This window comes from Haematobia irritans, chromosome 1 (genome assembly GCF_050003625.1).
Source record: "Haematobia irritans isolate KBUSLIRL chromosome 1, ASM5000362v1, whole genome shotgun sequence".
Lineage (NCBI taxonomy): Eukaryota > Metazoa > Arthropoda > Insecta > Diptera > Muscidae > Haematobia > Haematobia irritans.
Genome location: NC_134397.1, coordinates 276,346,847 through 276,366,876, shown reverse-complemented (window position 1 = coordinate 276,366,876; position 20,030 = coordinate 276,346,847). Strand labels below are relative to the sequence as shown.

Sequence of the window (20,030 nt, the reverse complement as noted above, 5' to 3'; positions counted from 1 at the left end):
TTTTTATTTTTGGTTTTAACCGGTTAATCGGTTTTGAGCAGAATAAAAACCCGAAAAATTGGAATTTTCGAAAAAAAACCGAAAACCGACTTTTCAAAAAAAAAAAAAAAAAACGATTATTTGGACACCCTAGCACAGTTACACTTTGCTGGTGAAACAAAATTACACATTCGAATTAGTTGAAATTTAGACCAAAGCCGTTTTGTTCTTAAAAATATTGCACAACCAAAGGGGAATTTCAGAAAATGATTTTTTTGTCACGTTTCAAGTCAATTATTTACTTAAATCAAAATATTAATAATAATAGTATTTAAATTTAAACTATTTTTAGGGCTGCTACATATCCGGCTTGTATATCGAAGGTGCACGTTGGGATATGGAGCGTATGCAGTTGGGGCGATCCCTTCCCAAGGTATTGGTTGAAGATCTTCCCATTTTATCGGTAGTGCCAATAGAATCTCATAGGCTTAAATTACAGGTGACTATTTACAAAAAAAAGGTAAAACTGCTTCGTTTATTTTTAATTATTATTTTTTTATTTCTCTATATTAGAATACATTCCGTGCTCCAGTTTATACCACATCATTACGACGCAATGCTATGGGTGTTGGTCTAGTATTCGAGGCTGACTTGGCCACCACGGAAGATTTGAGTCATTGGATATTACAGGGTGTTTGTTTGACACTAAATAGAGACTGAATATTGCTATTATTAGAATGTAGTTTTATTGTTTATGTATTTGTTTTTAAATAAAAAACCTACTTTTCATACGTACATACGTTTTAGACGAGGGTTAGAATGCATAAAAAATCATAAAGGTATAAAAATTGTTTATTTAGCAAAATATCACAGTATTTATTAATTTACATTAAAAAAACTGAATTCGGATCACACCTTAAGATGTGATGCAAATTCACTGCAACGGCTGTTGAAATGGTGGACTTCCGTCCTATAATAAGCCCATGTTAAATTCATCGCTTCTGCCCCAATATTGCACCACTTCCGAATGCAAAAAGGACATTTTCACAGCTTTTCGGACGACGCTTTTTTGATGGGCACAACTAATGACTTCTTTGATAAGCGCGTAGATTTCAGAGAGTTGCTATGTACTACAAATCCTATCGAGCAATGTAGAAAATAGTTATCTATAGCAGGGAGAAACTTTAAAGATAACAGACGCACCGAAATTAAAGGTCGCGTTGAAATATGTTTACAACTAACGAAACTGTTTTAGTTTATATAGGTGAGTACTATGTTCAGTTTTTTCCACCAAAGACTAAATTCAAATTACAAAAATGTATATATGTGAAGACGATAATATTTTTTCAAGTTTTGTCAAATATACATACATATTTTATTTCTAAAAGCTCATACACATTCCACTTTCAAAATCTACTTTAACTGCCATTTGCCTTAAAAAAAGGATATCAAATCCACTTTTAGTAGATTTCGAGCCTAATGTGAATGAGCTATAAATTAATTCAATCAAAAAAGTAACCGTGAAAGCAAGCTGCATTTCAGCTGAACATAGGTCTTACCTTATGACGTACAATTTCATTTTTGAAATCCATGAAATCCTAACAAACCATACAGTATTTGATAAAATTTAAAAAAACAAATTGCAGCACAAATCGGCACAAACCTAGCACAATCCAGCACAACTTTCAAATTTTCGAAATTCGAAAATGGCAATTCTACTTTCTTGGACATTAAATATGGCGAATATCTGACTGTTATTTTAATTGGTACCACTACGAGATACACAACTCTTCCTTTTGCAAACGCTCCTCAAAATATGCTTTATAAAATATTTAGTGCAAGACGGCAGCTATGTTCATTAACCATAATATTAAAAACCGCCTAACGGTATGTTATACAAAGTAAATATTTACGATATCTCCTTTGTGTTCGCTAAGAACTGACTTATCGATTTTTTCCATAATATTTTCGCACGATAATTTTTTTTTTTTTATTTTATGGTTTTTTATTTTCTGAAAGCACAAAATGTTTCGCCTTTTTCGCCATTGAATTAAATGTATGTAATAAATACAAATAAATAAATAGCAAAGTTAAGCAAATATCGGTGGACATTAAAAAAAATTAAATAACCTTCAAAATCGATGCGAAAACTTTATTTGAAATATACGATATCAATAAAGAAATTGCTCGCCGGTTGAATATAACTTAGATACACGAAACTAGAATTATTGCAAGTAAGCATTTCATTTAAAAAATCGATGTTTACACACAGAAAAAAAGGCCGTAGTAAAACTAACGCTAATTTTATTATTTCTATAATAAAAAATCTATTCGTTTTTAGCTAAGTTTTATTATTTTGTGCGAAATTTTCCACATCCCAAAGAAATTTTATGAACTAAACGTGGGTATGAAGTAGAGGTGTGCGCAACACGAAATTCTCGTGACACGCTTCAATCACGTGAGTCATGAACCAAATCCAAAGTAACTCTCGTGAATGTGCGTTAATGGGACTAAAATAAATATGTAGTGCGTGAGTGAAATAAAATCGGTTCGTGAATGTACGTGAATAAAATTTCTGCAAAACGTTCACGTTCACGAAAAAAAATCAAGATTTAATTCATACTCGTATGTTAACTGAAATTAATTTAGCTCTCGAACTATATTCAATTTTTGAATTTTGTTATCTCTGTTGATTTTCGTTTGGAAAATGTCGTGAGTCTAGTGAATTTGTCGTGAACAACGTGAATTGTAGTGAACCGTGCGTGAGCACGAGTCTTTAAAAGTAGTTCGTGTGTGGGCGTGCGTGAGTACTGGTTTTCATTTCGTGAATGTGCGTGAGTGGGATTGGCTATCACACGTATCGTGCATCAGCGTACGTGGATAAACGTATTGCTTCGTGAATGTGCGTGAGTAAAATTTCAGTCACGCGCACACCTCTAGTATGAAGTTCAATGGCCATACACATAAGTTCAATATGGACTAAAGCAGAATAAAATGTTCGTACTATTCCCAAAATTACTAATTTTAGTTAATTTTTTCTTCTATGGGTGTAATTTCGTGAATTGCAGTTAAAAAGTACACCAGGGCATTCAATTTAACAACGCTTTGTGAAAATCTCCAAATGAGGATTACAATTTAGTTCAATTTTCGCACGAGATAGTTCCTTCTTCCTATAAAACAGTTTACTTTTGTTTTTGAGCCGGTCGATGTCGCAGGACTACGGAGACTTTTTGAACCCGGCATTTTTTATAGCTTTGTGATTGTAAAACATTTGCCCATATTTGTTGTGTTCGCTTCTTCGGATAAAATTGAAAAATGTTTGCGCCTTGTTGATTTTTTTAGTAGTGATTGGAATTTAATGAAAACCATATTTATTGTTGGCAAGGTATAGCATTAGTTATAATCATAGTATATAGTAATAGTGGAAGCAAAAATTCACGAGTAATAATAGGATCTAAGATCGAAGAGCTGGTCAGAGGGGTGAAACCTTTATTAACTTGAGGGCTGAAGGCAAAAGCAAGTTCTAACATAGTCCATGAAACTTCGTTTCAAGTGCGGACTCAAGAGTTCCAAATTCTGAGAGTCATTCGATTCTAAATCAGAGTCAATGGTCATTTCCTGTATGCTGAATGTATCTGTGAGCTCAGCTTGTTTTTTCATACGATTCTTGTGCATGTGGGAGGGAAAAAAGGAAATCTCTTCACATTCATCACTGCAAGAAGGTAAAAAGGTTTTTCTTCAAATAGTCCAAACATTCATCACTTGCACTTACCTTTCGGACTTGTAGTCTACCAGAGGTTTATTTTCCACATCTCCTGGTATAGGCAAACGATTAATGGGTATCAATGTGGCAGATTGAGATTTACGTTTCTGAAATGGGGTGCACATGGTTAATCTGATTTGCACATATCGTGGCTATGACTTACATTCTCCTCCTGATAATGGGAGTAGTTTCGTTTTGCTCTCTCCACTTTCAACTCTAATTTTCTTTGTAAAATACGACAGGTATTAGGCGGTTTTAAGGTATCCTCAACATCGCTGCTATTGCTGAGTTGTGTGGGCGATGAATCTCTGGCTGTGTATGAGGTAGATTGGATATCAGTTGCTCCCCTAAAGCTTACTTCCAAATCTGCCATATGGTCTATTGTATTGTCGTGTGTCAATCGAAGATTCTATGGCATTGGAATATACCGATAAAGTGGCATTTAAATTAACAAATTTTCTTTTTTATCTACACTTACCGTTTCCATATCTCTCTCCTCTATTGTAAGCGATGATTTGTCTTCACTTTCAATGCCACTATCTTCCAGTAATGGCATTTTATTAATTTTTTTTTTTGGAAGTTTTAATAAATTTCACAATTTTCTTTTCCTTTGTGGTATTTCTTCTTTTTTGTTTGTGCGTTAAGTTATGTGGGGGCAAAAAATTGTGTTCATTGCTACTGCGCATGTCCTTTGTTTATCAGCTGTAGTGTATAAAACATTTTTTTTTTTTGATTAATCAATAACCGTTAGACATATGACAGAGCAAGAGGGTAGTATTGCCAGCACAAATTCATAACAGTGGTGAGAATAAACCCTTGGAGGTGAATTTGGTGTGTTAGCATATTAAAGGTAAGTTTCTGTTGTGAGTAATTAAACATACATACTTACTTTCTTTTTTAAGTCTCATATCTAAAACGAGCAATTTAAGTCTACGATTTTTATACCCACCACCATAGAATGGTGATGGTGGTATAATAAGTTTGTCATTCCGTGTGTAACACATTGAGATATCGACTTCCGACTATATAATGTATATATATTCTTGATCAGGGAGAAATTCGAAGATGATATAAGCATGCCCGTCTGTCTGTCTGTTGTAATCACGCTACAGCCTTCAATAATGGCGCTATCGTCCTGAAATTTGGCACAGATTCGTTTTTTGCTTGCAGGCAGGTCAAGTTCAAAGATGGGCTATATCGGTCCACGTTTTGATATAGTCCCCATATAAACCAACTTCCCAATTTGGGGTCTTGGGCTTATAAAAACCGTCGTTTTTTAGCCAATTTGCCTGAAATTGAAAATCTAGAGCTATTTACGGACCATAAAGAGATGTGTAAACAATTGTTTTGGTCTAGCCCCCATATAGACCGATCTTACTTCTTGGGCTTATAGAAACCGTAGTTTTTATCCAATTTGCCTGAAATTGGAAACCTAGAGGTATTTTCGGACCATAAAGAGGTGTGCCAATAACTGTGAGTATCGGCCCATGTTTTGGTATAGCCCCCATATAGACCGATTTCCCGATTTTATTTCTTGGGCTTCTATAATCCGCAATTTTTATTCAATTTACCTGAAATTGAAAAACTTGAGGTATTTTAGAACCATAAAGAGGTGTGCCCAAAATGGTGAGCATAGGTCCAATTTTTGGTATGGTCCAAATATGACCCGACCTCCCGATTTGGGGTCTTGGGCTTAAGAAACCGTAGGTTTTATCCAATTTGCCTGAAATTGGAAATCTAGAGGTATTTTCGGACCATAAAGAGGTGTGCCAAAATTGTGAGTATCGGCCCATATTTTGGTATAGCCCCCATATAGACCAATCTCCCGATTTTACTTCTTGGGCTTCTAGAATCCGCAGTTTTTATTCAATTTACCTGAAATTGGAAATGTAGAGGTATTTTAGAACCATAGAGAGGTGTGCCAAAAATGGTGAGCAGCGGTCCATGGTTTGGTATGGTCCCCATATAAACCGACCTCCCGATTTGGGGTCTTGGGCTTATAGAAACCGTAGCTTTTATCCAATTTGCCTGAAATTGGAAATCTAGAGGTTTTTTAGGACTATAAAGAGGTGTGCCGAAAATTGTGAGCATCGGATCATGTTTTGGTATAGCTCCCATATAGACCGATCTCCCAAATTTACTTCTTGGGCTTCTAGAATCCGCAGTTTTTATCCACTTTGCCTGAAATTGGAAGTCTAGAGGTATTTTCGGGCCATAAAGAGGTGTGCCGAAAACGGTGAGTATCTGTCAATAGTTTAGTATATCGCTCACAAGAAGGATCTTCCGATTTAATTCCTTGGGTTTCTAGAAACCGTAGTTTTTATCCGATTTGCCTGAAATTGTAAATATTCTGGTATTTTAGGCTCACAAAAACGTGTATGGGATTAAGTTTTTATCGGTCCATTTGGTAATGCCTCGATATAGACCGATTTCACTTCTTGAGGGTATAGAAGGCGCACTGATCATGAAAATTGCTTGAAACTCAATATAAAATTTCCAGATTTTACTCCTCGGGTGAAGGTAAGGTTAGGTTGAGATGTTAATGAATCTGATATTGTCTTCATAGGTAAAATCTTTAAATTTATCTTCGGGAAGTGTACTTTTTGGACTGCTCTGCTTGATTTGTCCTCAAACCCCCCTGAAATTTCAAAGGAAAGCCTAATATTTGATTCATGGTGGTGGGTATTTAAGATTTGACTGAATGGGTGTCGAAATAACATGGTTGTGATAAACATGTTCACCAAATTTTGAAATAAGTTAACCACACCAAAAAAATTCCGTAGTTAAACTAACACTTAATTTAATTTATTTTTATTGCAAAAAAATATTTGTTTGTAGTTAGGTTAAGTTAGGTGGCAGCCCGATATTTCAGACTCACTTAGACTATTCAGTCCATTGTGATACCACAGTGGTGAACTTCTCTCTTGTTTGTAGTTAAATTTTATTATTTTTTCCACAGCTCATTGAAATTTTCCGTTTTTTAAGTATGTCTCAAACATTTTATGAACTAAACGTGGGTTTAAAATTCGATGACCGTACACATAAGTTCAATGTGAACTAAACCAGATACCTAAAAATAGTAAGAATGAACTACAGTATGGATAAAATGGTCCTGATTTGGCGCCAATGATTTTTTTCTTTACTTTTAGTTCATGTTTTCTTCTATGAGAGGGTGTAATTTCGTAAGATGTTCTTAAAAAGTACACCATGGCATTAAATTTTTTCTTTTAACAACGCTTTATGAAAATCTTACTTACTTTTTTCTTACTTTTTTCTGTGCACCAAGATTACTTAGCAATGAGAGTTTTTTGTTGGGTACATGTGTTGGGTACATGTGTTTGGACACTCTCAGCGAATGAAAATGAAAAAAAAAACTCCATCCAGATATAAGTTAATTATTTACTTCTTGTTGTTGTTTTTTCTTTATTTACAAAGTATATAGCATATAATTTTATATATTAAATGTAAGTTCACAAATTTCTTTTACATGTGTATCTAAATGTGAATGTAATTCTTCTTCTTTGATTTTTCAATATTGGTGAAATTTTAAAATTAATACTTCATCGCATTTATTTTCATTGACTCGGGCAATAAATAGGAACAAATTATTTACTAACATTTCTTATACATAAAATTAATAAAAAAAAATATTAATCATTATCGTCTCGTTTACAATTCAACTCTATAGCATAGCGAAGAAAATCGATTGTCGAAATAAAAATCAGTAGAGTACATAACTAAATTTAAATTATTTTAAGGGGAAAAATCGAAAGTTAATTTTTGGTTTCTATCATTAAATCATACATCGCTAATAATAACTCTTGCCTGAGGTTACTTAATGGTTAATCGTTACAAAAAAAAAACAGATGAATGTGGAAATTACAAAAGACAATTAGACAATTTAGTTCAATTAGTTATCATCATTGTAGAATTATTTTTTTTAAATAATATTTTTTGTTTGTTTCTAACCGATAGAGTCGGGTATCGATGTTGCAGGCTTCCTTCCTCTAAAGAAACATAGATTTTTGTATCTCATGGGAAATATACAAATTGTTTAGAGCGTCATTCATTTGGGAACATCAGGCAATTGACCCGCCAAGGCACACGATCGGCAACAGAATGTGGCATAGTATTTGTTCTTGCAGTAATGACCTCTTACGATTAGCTTGCAATTGGCGAAATGTTCGTTGTCCATACACTCGGGACTCAATGGTATTGTCGCTGAAATTTCAGTAGTAAGCATTTATTTGGTATTTTCTAGGATTATAGAGTAATCAAAAATACTTACATTGAATATTTATCTTCTCCTCACTAATACTATAGCTGACAGAATTGGCCGCCTTGCAACCATATCTGCCGGAATCGGCGGCACTAACATTATTGATAATGACTCGATATGGGGCACCTATGAATGGGAAAAGGAAAAATTTTGTAAAATAATTTTACCCTTAAATGTAATCAAAATATTCAAAGCATTTGCAAAATTATAAATTTAAAAAAAAATGACAAAATTTTCTATAGAAATGAAATTTTACAAAACAAGATTTTTTGTTTGTTAGATTTTGGCGAAATTCTCTCCAAATTTTGGTAGATTATCTATGGCTGGAGGGCAACCGTGGTTCCAATGCATTTAATGTCATCTTCTTTTCATGCCAATTACTTTAAAACTCCACCTATCCCTATCTTACTCGTATACTTACCGACAGATATTTGTACTCGTTCACTTGGTATTAAAGGTAAACCATCCTTAGTCCATGTTACATTAGGTGTGGGATATCCTTGAACGGAGCATCCCATGTTGACAGTTGATCCTTGGGCATATGTATTCGAAGCATCCATACCAATGACAGCATTGACAGGTACTATTTATCGAGATTTAAAAATAAATGAAAAGAATTATTATCATCTAACAATTGGAGCATATTAAAGGGTTAAAAAACATCCATGAACCTCAATGTACCAGTCATGCACATTCCTGTATGTAAATGCTATAGAAATTGAAATGAAAGAAAACAACTATTTTTGTAATAACTTAACCAATTTAATTTGATATCAATTAAATTTTAATCCATTTTGTAAAACAAAAAACATTTAAATGTATAGTAAGTTGTCTAAATAACACTAAGTTTTCTACGCACATCCTATCCATCTCCAATAACTGTCAGGTCAACTGAGATCAGTCAACCAAACAAAGTGACACCATTGTTTTTAAAATTTTAAACTTTTTGCTCTAAACAAATCACAAATTGAATCTAGTATGGATGGTTTTTATCAAAAATTGTGGTATTTAAATTAAGGTAAGTACTATATTAAGTTTTCAAGTAGAAAAGTAGCTTGTTTTAACGGCTACATTTTTGAACAAATTAATTTAGAAATGTAAAATGTTTTGCAATTAATGCCTTGTACCTTTCCATCCATAATTTGGCAAGACTTGATATAAATATATAATCCTAGCAAAAAATTTGGAAGTTCTTCCAAAGGCACAACTTTAAAAGCACTCCCAATGATGTTCTTTATTTTAACTACCCAGGAAGTTCTTTTAATTCAATTTTTTATAACTTGGTTTTTTCATACTTTTAATGGGTAATTTTAACTTTTTTGTTTCGAATAGGTTAATAACAAAGTAAGATTTCATAAAATGGTACAAATCATTTATATTTTTTTTAATGCTAAATTCAATCTGAAAAAATTGTGAATTTTTGAAAATATTTGAGGTCACGTGTTTCCGACAAGCGTTAGAATCTATTAAAAGTTATAAAAAAATTATAAAAATTATTTATTTGACAAAATATCACAGAATTTTTTTAATTTACATCCAAAACATTGAATCCGGATCACACCCAAAAAAAGTGATGCAAATTCAGTGCAACGGCTGTTGAAATAGAGGACTTCCGTCCTATGACAAGCCCATGTTAAATTCATTGCTTCTGCGTCAATTTTGCACCACTTCCGGATCCAAAAAGAACATTTTCATTACATTTTTGGCGACGCTTTTTTTTGCTGGGATCGTCTTCATATCAATTTTTTTCCTTTAATTTAGTATTTTGGTGGAAAACCCGACCATCGTTAGATTAGGTTAGATATAGTGGCAGCCCGATATTTCAGGCTCACCTAGACTATTCAGTCCATTGTAGACCACAGTAGTGAACTTCTTTCTTATCACTGAGTGTGGTCCGATTTTATGGTTAGCTCAATGGCAATGGACCTCCTTTTTACAGCCGAGTTCGAAAGGCGTTCCACATTGCGGTGAAACCAGTTAGAGAAGATTTGAAACACTCAAAAATGTGACCAGCATTACTGAGAGGAAAAACATGTTTGTGTTTGGTCGAAGCGGGGATTGAACCCATGACCCTTTGTATTCAAGGTGCATGGCCTCCATTGCACTCGACCATAAATAATACTCATCTTTAAGTCCAAATGAACGTAAGAGACATTAATCGTTGCCTAAAATGGACACTTCTCATAATTCCATAAAAATTATTGCATAGTTTCAGGCGATAAAAATGTTTGCTTGAAAGATTTATAATAGGTGTATTCCTTGATCTGCTACAAAATATTTCAATCAAAAATTGGATTGCAATTGAAGAAGTAATTAGTTAAAAATTAAATGATACAATAAACTTTTTAAACAAATTAAACTCCAAAGATTAAAAAATAATAATCAATAAATAATTAAGTGATTACATAATTTAAAAATTAATTTAGTTTTGTGGCAAAAAATAATTAAATTTTTAGTTGAACCAATTAAAAAAAGTAAGTGAAAGTGTCGAAGCAATCTATTATTTTTTAATCAAGGATATTTTTAATTTCTAATTAATTTCGTGATTGATACTATCGTTTTCGCGATTGAAGAAATTTAAATTAAAAAATTGATTGAGGTACAAAAAAAAATTATTTGTAATAGTAAAACATTTTAAGAGAGTAATGTCAACAAGACAAGTAATGTCAACAAGGTCTTGCTCGATAATTTTTCAACAAATATTTTTATTTGATTCCATCACAAAATGAATTGATCCAATTAAGTTTTTAAATGAAATTGCTTTCATCTCGAAAATTATAGATACTATAATTTTCGAGATGAAAGCACAAAATTAATTGAACAGCGAATGTTAGATTCCGTTCAACAAGAAATTGTCGATTATGTTTATACACTATCAAGTTAGTAACCGGCCATCATTGTTATTCAGTCTTATATATTCTCATCCTTATCTTCAGTTTTGTATGGTTTATGGATTTGTAAATGTAATATTCATTATTAAAAATAAAAACATTGAAAATGAAACGATAGCTAATAACAAGTGGCATCACATTAATAGAGATAGATAGAACTTGGAAAAAACGTGGTATTTTTTATAGGGTTGTCACTCAGTTATTTTTAGCATCTTGGCACTCGTATTTACTCGCATTGCAGCTAAGCATTAGCATTGAGTGGTGGTACTAAACAGGCATTCCTACTTATAGTACGAGTAAAAACGAGTACACTAGATAGTACCGTGTCTGATTTAGAAACAAACATCTTAGGGCTTTCAGACACTACATTGCTATGTTACATTTCCTATTTGTGACCTACGGGCAATGCATCAATCCCAGCACCGGTACAGGAGTAGTCCCTGAGATGCATGGAGCTATCCTAGTTCTGGTCAAAACGTAAGGAATGATCCGATTAGTTTAACATTTGTGACAAAGAGAGAGAGGGTTATTTAAATGACAAAGTTTAAGAGAACTAGACTCTTAAGAACATAATGACCTCAATTGTATAACATTCCAATTTCTATAACATTTCCGATAAGCAAAAAATTGTTATTAAACCCAACAAGCAAATACTTACCATATGGTGGTGGAACTGCTGGTGGTCTAGTTGGGCGGTAAGGATACGAAGGGCTATGTGTAACAGGAGGCTTTGGAGGTTCGATGACATATTGCAAATATTGGGCATCTTCATTGGTCGCAGCTCTGGCCGGACCCACAGCATACAGAGTAACCTTAATCGACGAAGGACGAAGGCTCAAACGATTCCAGGCCTCACATGTGTATGGACCCAAATCGGACAATTGCACAGAACGGAATGTCAGCGAATAGTCACGAGCCAATTCGAAATGGTCACTCAACAATGGCAAACGACTACGATTACGCCACCAATGAACCATTGGTGTTGGATGACCACCAGCAGGACAACGCACCACAGCGGGTCTATTGAGGGTTACAATTTGTGTGATATTCTTTTCACCATAGACATAGGCAGGCATAGGGACGGGATCTGTTAGGAGGGGGTTAGTGCAACAAGCAAAAGCAACAAAACAAACACACATGCAGAAAACCAATCCAGAGATTTGTAAATTTGAAAGGAGCATAACGAAAAAAGAGTAATTGTTAGAATACAGAAAACCATAGACCAAGGATAGGTTAACGGTAGGAGTGATGAACATACCTGTGACTTGCAATTCAATTTCACGTCTTACTGGTTCACCCAAACCATTGCTGGCAACGCATACATATGAACCACTATCTGTTTGACGGACTTGGACAATAGTCAAATCTCCACTTGAGGTCAACACATAGCGGCCCTGGTTGGTATCCACCTAAAATGGAGACGAGAGGGTATCAAAATTTGCTCCAAGATATGCCGTTTTGAAATTATGATCATCGTACCACAACATTGTTACGAGACCAGGTCACATTGGGTGCTGGATTTCCTGTGGCAAAGCATCTCAATACAGCAATACCTCCTGTTGGGGTTTGTACATCCAATTCAGGTTTCTGTTTGGGCTCCAATGATACCTTAACCTCTCCGGGATAGATAACAACGGGGGCTGGTGTAGTGGGAGCTGATGTGGGTCTTGTTGGGACAGCTGGATGGACGCAGACGAAGCCGCAACCATTGCTGCAACACTTATTGTTCTCACGGCAGTCAGCATCGGTATAACATTCCCTACTACAGGCACCATCGGCGGCACTCAGCTGTGGGCAAGTTCCAGGTTTGGTAATGAGACGGCAGGAAGGTTTAAATTCTCCCGACCGTTCCTCGGAAACTTCAACGGCACATTGTTGACCTTCGGGGCATGTGTAATCGGCACAAGGATTGTCACATTCACATCTCTGGCATTCTCCATCGACGGCCACTCGGTTTACTCCATAGGGGCAAGATAGGGAACGGCATTCTCTTTCGTAATCCTCGCAACGGTTGGTAGGCAACACTTCGTTAGTAATTTCGGGTTCTGGGAAGGATTAACAAAAACACGGAGGAATTACTTAAGCTCTTCACTTCAAAGACATATCAATACGAAATACTTATAAAACCCAGGTACCAAGCTTAAAAATAAATTTCGACTAAACCCCCACCAAATCACCAATAGTTATACCCAATTGAAACCTTTAACCCGTGCAACTTAAAACTACGTGAACGTGCATATGCAGAGTATTAAAATATCATCTACTTAATCTAGGATGTTACTAAACGGGGTGATCAAAAATACATGGAATAGTGCAGAAAATGATTTACACTGTGCGGGGTGCTCTATATTTGTTGGTGTGCAGTAGGAGTGCGGGAGAAAAATTCTGCCCATGCAGGCTAAATGGGCTTACTTGCGCAATAGCTATTACAAGATTCGTAAGAACGGAAATTATTCTGGTTGCCAGCACAACCGGAATAGATAAATGATACACAATTGCCGCGCGAATCATCATAATACCAACGACGTTCGGTAATCGAAGGACGAGTACAACGGCCCACATCCACTTGTTGCTTACAAATATCTGGACTCATAACAGAGAAAAGAGGGAACCACATTAGTTTATAGAACATGGACAATAGTGCATTGGTTGCACTATTAATCAAGGCCTTTGGCTGTCATACCTTTCGCATCATCATAGGTTGGTTCCTGATTTAAAATGCAGATAGATTCACATTCGGCTCGATTTTCGAAACGATTACCAGTGCCTTGACAACCGCCATAGGTGAAGGGTTCGCATGTTTGCGTACGTTTATCGAAATAGTATTTAGTTTGCCATTGTCGGCAAGGTCCTGATGACACTTCCTCATTGCATACATCTAGACGAGGCTCAATAATGGTTAAACTTACCCTTGGAACAACAAATCTGTTGGCAACGAGATAATCATGAACAATAACTTACCCACTCCTTTGAGTTCGCCACATTGACGTTCACATTGTTCTTTGGTGTGGAAGCGATTGCCATTACCACCGCATCCCGTGTAAGTGAAGGCAACGCAAGCTAATGTCTCACCATCATAATACCAGGCCAAGGTATTGTTATCACATTCGCCAGCTTCCATAGGTTGATCGCACACAGAATAGGCCTAAAGGAGAGGGGATAAATACAGGAATTACAGAACCAATATTTTTGAATATAAATGTTTACAGAGAGCATATAATTTTATTTTGTGCAAAAATATTTGGTTCTAGAGTAATAATCATAGCATGGTCACAAAACCAAAGAATCATTTCATATTAATTTTCATTACTTACTGGTGCTGGGGGTTCTCCACTACCGCAACGTGACATACACTCTTGCTCGGTTACAAAGTTATTGCGATTTCCACGACATCCGGTAAATTCGAATTCATTACATCTACCTTCGGCCTCATTGAAATACCATCTAATCATTGTCTCATTACAATTGCCTCTCAAAGGAGGAAGCTGACAAGTTTTGTGTACCAAGAAACATTCATCTTCACATTCAGATTCCGTGGCATAATTATTGGCATTGCCAGCACATCCGGTGAACATAAACTGATCACAGACACCATCTTCACTGTTATAATACCAACGAACCTCATTGTCCAGACAATTACCGGATGCTGCTGGTAGGAAACATTTGCTGCTGTTTTCATTTTCTGTACTAGGTTCTGGTTCCGATTCGGGTTCTCCAAATCGGTTAGCAAAATCTTCAGAAGGTTCAGCCAGACAGCGATTGTTACATTCACTTTCTGTGGCAAAACGATTACCATTACCACCACAACCACCATAGTAGAACATATTACAGCGGGATTCCTGGGCATCGAAATACCACATGGGAACATATGCATCACAATCGCCCATATCCTGGGCGAGCAAGCAGATATTCTCTTCAGCCGGAGTTTCGGGAGCCGATGGTGGTGGAGGTGCATGGACTTCCGGTTGACGTTCTGGTTCTTGAGGTGATTCTCTAATACAATGTCGACTACATTCCTCTTGGGTATTGAAGCGATTTCCATTACCCTCACAACCGCCATAATAGAATTGAGAGCAAACATCGCGTTCACTGTTGTAGTACCAAAGCAAAGTGTAATTAGCACAAGGACCTGTATCCTGTGGCTGATCGCAAACATTGGTACTGGCTGCCGGTTGCTGAGGCTGAGATGGTGCCGCAGGTTGGGGCTGAGGTTCGGGTTCCGGTTCAGGTTTCTTCTCACATCGCTGCATACAAGTTTCCTCGGAAGCAAACTTATTCTCATTGCCTCCACATCCACCATAGTAGAATTGACGACAACGTTGGTCCTTGGTGTCATAGTACCACATGGGCTGATAGTTTGTACAATCTCCCACCTCTGCTGGAATTTCGCATACATCCTTGGCTAAATTTCCATAAATGAGCAGAACAAAGAATCAACACAGTTAATTTCCAATACCATAGGACTAGAATCAAATGCTACTACGGACAACATTGACTAACGAAAGCTGTTCCTTTGTATTTACAATATAGCAACGAAAACCTTACCAACTTCTCGTGGACAATGATCCTCGCATGACTCCAATGAGGGGAAATTGTTCTTGTTGCCACCACAGCCAGTGTAATAGAATGGCATGCATTTCTTATCGGCCTCGCTGTAATGCCAACGTGGATGTTTCTCACTGCAATCACCGGTTTGCTTAGGAAGCGAGCAATAGTCTATCATTTGTGAAGTAGATTCGTGCAGGGACGTGCATAGATGAATCGATCCAAGATTGAACGATTCGGATGGGGTACGGGTATAGAATAATGATAGCAGGCACAAACATAAAGCAAGCAATGATAACATAAAGTGGGGAAGGGAAGATACAAGGGGGATATTTATATAAAGATTAAACACATTCCATCACCAAATGAGAAAGTATCAAGTTTATGAAATGGGAAAAGTTCATCACAACTATAGCCACCAGAAGCATAATGAACCAATGGCATACATAAGCTAGAAAATCAAAAATTAAATTAAAATGAATTCAAACCTTTGTGGACTCCCGGTTGACGACAATGGTAGTTGCAAGCATGTTCTGTGGCATAGTTGTTCTTGTTGCCTTTGCAGCCTCCGTATCTGAATGGACGGCATACATCGGTTTGGTTATCATAGAACCAACGTTCAAAGTTACCCTCACATGGACCTTCGTCAACAGGTTGATCGCAGGGTGCTAAAAGAAAAGAAACGTCATCATAATCCCGATCAAATACTGACACGTTTTGCTCATCACTTACGTGTGGTCTCACTAACTGAACACAAGGACTGGCATTCCTCTTTGGTATCGAAACGATTGTTGGTACCGAAGCAACCACCATATTTAAATTCTTCGCAACGGCCACGATCCGCATCGAAGTACCATTTGCTAATGTGAGCGGTGCATGGACCAGAGCTTTTGGGTAGATAGCAGGCCTCTTTTCCTGTGTAGTCTTGACAGGTCGCTTTACAGTCACCTTCAGTTTCGAAACGATTTCCATTTCCTTCACAGCCACCATACCAGAACTTGGCACAAGCTCCGTAGGATGTATCAAAGAAGTATTTGATGCTGAAGTTTCCACATGGACCGGTCTCCTTGGGTAAGCCACATGATTTCTGTGGTGGCTCCTTGACATTTTCGCAACCTTCGAATTTATCGCCTTTGGCCTCTGTAACACCATCTGGACAACAACCATGTTTACTTTCCAAGCAAGTGCATCCTTCGAAATTGGGTCCTTTAGCGGGAGTTTTATCATCAGGGCAGCATTTGTGTTCCGTTTGGGAGCAATGGCAACCATAATGATGAGGGCCTTGAGCAATGGTGATTCCATCAGGACAGCAGCCGAATTGCAAGGTATGACAAGCACATCCCTCAAACTTGGGTCCTTGAGCTGGGGTAAGTTTGTCGGGACAACAACCGAATTGGGAGTTTTCGCAGCCACAACCTTCATTGCTAGGTCCACGGGCCGCAGTTTTATTGTCGGGGCAACAACCGTAGGGAGCATATTTACAATCACAATCTTCAAAGTTGGGGCCTCGAGCACTGTTAATGTTGTCGGGACAACACCCATAAGGCGAATTCAAACAACAACCTTCACCCAATGGACCATGGGCTGGTGTCTCCTTGTCAGGGCAGCAACCGAATGGTTCTTCAGCACATGCCGGACAGCCTTCGTTATTGGGACCAGTAGCTGGAGTACGGCCATCGCGGCAACAACCATATTGCGAAGCCCTGCAATCTCTGGGATCAATTTCGGGTGCAACAGCGCAACCCTCAAAGTTGGCACCTGTGGCCGCCGTAACACCATCTGGGCAACAACCGAATTCACCAAATGCACATGATTTAACTGTTTCAGGTTCCTCTGTGGCTTCACTTGCAGAACTATCAGTTGAGCCTTGCATATCTTCAGTTTGACTTTCCATTGTTGATTCTTCTTCAGACATTTCAGTTGTGGTGGTTGGAGGTTCTGTAGTTGGTTCTGGGCATCCTTCGCCATCTTCTCCTTCGGCAGGTGTGTATTTATCGGGACAACATCCAAATAAGGTTTCGGCGCATTGAGATTTGGGACATCCTTTGTTTTTGGTTCCTTCAGCCGGTGATACACCATCAGGGCAACAACCAAACTCTGTATCTTTGCAAGTCTTGGGGATCGGGCATCCTTTATCGAATGGTCCTTTGGCAATAGTCTTACCATCTGGGCAACATCCATGTTCCGTTTTCTTACAATCTTTACCCTTCTTGGCTTTACATCTCTTTGGTTTGGACTCTTTAGTGACAATTGCTTCCAATGTATTGGGAGTACTCTTGTCCATATCTTCCTCATCTGTACTGGCCCAAATGTCTGTAGTCGTGAATTCGCCTGTCGACAAAGACGTGTCTCCTGAACTTTCCGTTGTTGAATCAAAGACACCTGATGAAGTGGACAGACCGTCCGAAGTTGTACTTGAACCGGAAGCATCTGTTGTTTCATCTGCAGCTCCTGATTCAAGCGTAGTTTCGCCTGACACTCCTTCCGTAGTAACATCACTAACATCTGTAGAGCTGCCTTCTGATGTACTAACCGATACTCCTGACTCTGTAGTGATATCCGTACCCTCAGTTGCACCGCTAACAGTGGATTCTGATGGTCCTGCTGATTCGGTTGACCCAGATAACTCTGTTGATTCATCTGTGGAACCGGATTCTGTAGTAAGACCAGTAGCGGGAGATTCCGTTGAACCTGAGACATCGGTTGAAACTGAGCTATCCGTGGAATCGGTAGAATCGGAACCATCTGTGGTCATGTCCGTTGAGTCTGAAGATTCGGTTGCGCCAGAAGCGTCAGTTGGACCAGAAGCATCGGTTGAACCTGAAGCGTCTGTAGAACCGGAGGATTGTGTTGCTCCAGAAGCATCAGATGAAGCTTCGGTAGAGCCAGATGAATCAGTTGATGGGGACTCAGTTGAAGCGGAAGATGCTGTAGATTCTGTGGAGCCGGAAGCATCAGTTGAAGCGGACACAGTAGTATCAGACGAACCAGTAGTATCAGACGAAACAGTAGTGTCAGACGAGGCAGTGGTGTCAGTAGATTCAGTAACAGTTGTATCGGTAGTGTCACTTGACGTAGTGTCTGTAGTAACTTCTGTTGTCGATTCCGTAGAGACTGAGGACGATGATTCTGTTGTGTCGGACACATCAGTTGATGCAGAGGAATCTGTTGAACTAGAAACGTCGGTTGAAGCAGTCTCATCTGTTGAGGAAGAAACTTCCGTTGAACCAGTAAATGATTCCGTTGATCCAGGAGCTTCCGTTGAACCAGATACATCAGTTGATGCAGATTCATCAGTTGAGCCTGAAACAGCTTCGGTAGAAACTGACGATTCGGTGGGACCAGAAGCATCAGTGGTTCCAGAACTATCTGTAGATGCAGACGCATCAGTTGCTCCAGACATATCTGTCGATACAGAGACATCTGTTGAGCCAGATACAGCTTCTGTCGATACTGAAGCCTCAGTTGATCCTGAAACGTCAGTGGATACGGAAGCTTCAGTTGATCCTGAAACATCGGTCGAAACGGAAGTATCTGTAGTTCCTGAAGCATCAGTTGAATCTGAGGAATCTGTTGATCCGGAAACATCGGTGGAAACAGAGGCATCAGTGGAAGATGATACTTCAGTAGATCCCGAAGATTCAGTAGTGTCCCCTGTTGAGTCAGAAGAATCAATTGTGGACCCAGTTGATTCTGTTGTGGCCTCAGTAACATCGGACTCTGCTGTTGATTCCGTATCTCCGCTGCCTTCAGTTACCATGCTAGAGAAGTCATCTCCAGAACCTTCACTTGTCGTTATACCATCATCGGTTGTATCTGTTGGTGGAGTGCTATCGCTCATCATCAATTCATCAGTCATTAATGATGACAATGTTGTATCTTCGTCCAGCTCAATTCCATCAGAAATCTTCAAATCTTCACTCATCTTAGATGTAACCAACTTAAGATCTTCATCGTCTTCCTCTTCACAGTCTTCGTCATCCTCATCAGAAATTGGTTTATCAGTACTATCCAAAGGCAATACGGCGTCTTCTGTACATGGTTGAGTATTACATTTCTCTGATAATGCTTCCATCTTGGCTTCATCACAGTTGGAAGACTTAGTACCATTAGCCAAGCACAAAATTTCACGTTGCCTTTCTCCTCCTCCGCAAGGTTTGCTGCACGATTCCCATGGACCAGTAAACCATTGTCCGGGACATTCCTTTTCTTCTCCCTCACATTCTTGAGATCCTTCAGGTTTGGTTGCAGCATCACATTTAGAATCGTCAGCAACCTTGGTAACAGTTTTACCATCAAATTCACCACAAAGAACAATACGGGATTGGACACCTTTACCGCATGGAGAGGAACATTTGCTCCACTCAGATGTAAACCATTGTGTACTGCACTTCTTCGATTCACAGGGTCTGGTAGTTAAAGGAACTTCGGGAGCACAAAACTCTTCGGGATATACTTTTCCAGATTTAGAGCCACAAATGGCTGTACGGGTTTCCGTCGTTTGGCCACAGGCGTCACACTTAAAAAAAATGAACATTTTACCCCCAAATATAAATTAGCCCTTACAATCTAC

The 20,030-nt window shown here is 38.0% G+C and overlaps 3 protein-coding genes across 7 annotated transcripts in view; 1 reads left to right on the top strand and 2 right to left on the bottom strand.

The window, feature by feature from the left end:
* Positions 1–770, top strand: part of Dhc98D (Dynein heavy chain at 89D) — a 252,715-nt gene extending 251,945 nt beyond the window's left edge. Inside the window, exons 59-60 of the mRNA XM_075295234.1 lie at positions 332–478; positions 553–770. Coding sequence (XP_075151349.1) covers positions 332–478; positions 553–699 — 294 coding nt within the window. The 3' untranslated portion in view covers positions 700–770. The remainder of the gene's footprint in view (positions 1–331; positions 479–552) is intronic.
* Positions 771–3,312: 2,542 nt separating this feature from the next.
* Positions 3,313–4,518, bottom strand: LOC142219794 (uncharacterized). Its single transcript, XM_075288611.1, has 4 exons — positions 4,221–4,518; positions 3,906–4,151; positions 3,752–3,849; positions 3,313–3,691 (listed from the first exon to the last, which is right to left on the bottom strand). Exons 1-4 carry the CDS (start codon positions 4,296–4,298, stop codon positions 3,472–3,474), a joined length of 642 nt encoding a protein of 213 aa, XP_075144726.1. The 5' UTR covers positions 4,299–4,518; the 3' UTR covers positions 3,313–3,471.
* A 2,609-nt stretch (positions 4,519–7,127) lies between these two features.
* Ppn (proteoglycan-like sulfated glycoprotein papilin) overlaps positions 7,128–20,030 on the bottom strand; it is an 86,346-nt gene continuing 73,443 nt past the window's right edge. The window contains exons 6-18 of one of the 5 annotated variants that reach the window (XM_075295157.1): positions 16,190–19,976; positions 15,946–16,125; positions 15,458–15,628; positions 14,227–15,314; positions 13,874–14,057; positions 13,596–13,790; positions 13,325–13,495; positions 12,392–12,957; positions 12,171–12,321; positions 11,571–11,999; positions 8,443–8,604; positions 8,031–8,147; positions 7,128–7,963 (exon numbers count right to left, since the gene is read on the bottom strand). In XM_075295157.1, the coding sequence (XP_075151272.1) occupies positions 7,809–7,963; positions 8,031–8,147; positions 8,443–8,604; positions 11,571–11,999; positions 12,171–12,321; positions 12,392–12,957; positions 13,325–13,495; positions 13,596–13,790; positions 13,874–14,057; positions 14,227–15,314; positions 15,458–15,628; positions 15,946–16,125; positions 16,190–19,976 (7,356 nt within the window). In that variant the 3' untranslated portion in view covers positions 7,128–7,808. The remainder of the gene's footprint in view (positions 7,964–8,030; positions 8,148–8,442; positions 8,605–11,570; positions 12,000–12,170; positions 12,322–12,391; positions 12,958–13,324; positions 13,496–13,595; positions 13,791–13,873; positions 14,058–14,226; positions 15,315–15,457; positions 15,629–15,945; positions 16,126–16,189; positions 19,977–20,030) is intronic. The other 4 variants (XM_075295174.1, XM_075295162.1, XM_075295166.1 and 1 more) reach the window with 4 other exon arrangements.

Coding starts and splice junctions, on each gene's coding strand:
- LOC142219794 (XM_075288611.1), bottom strand. CDS start 4,298: ATGCCATTACTGGAAGATAGTGGCATTGAAAGTGAAGACAAATCATCG. Junction 4,152..4,220: donor AGGAGAGAGATATGGAAACG/GTAAGTGTAGAT, acceptor CCAATGCCATAG/AATCTTCGATTGACACACGA. Junction 3,692..3,751: donor GTAGACTACAAGTCCGAAAG/GTAAGTGCAAGT, acceptor ACCTTCTTGCAG/TGATGAATGTGAAGAGATTT.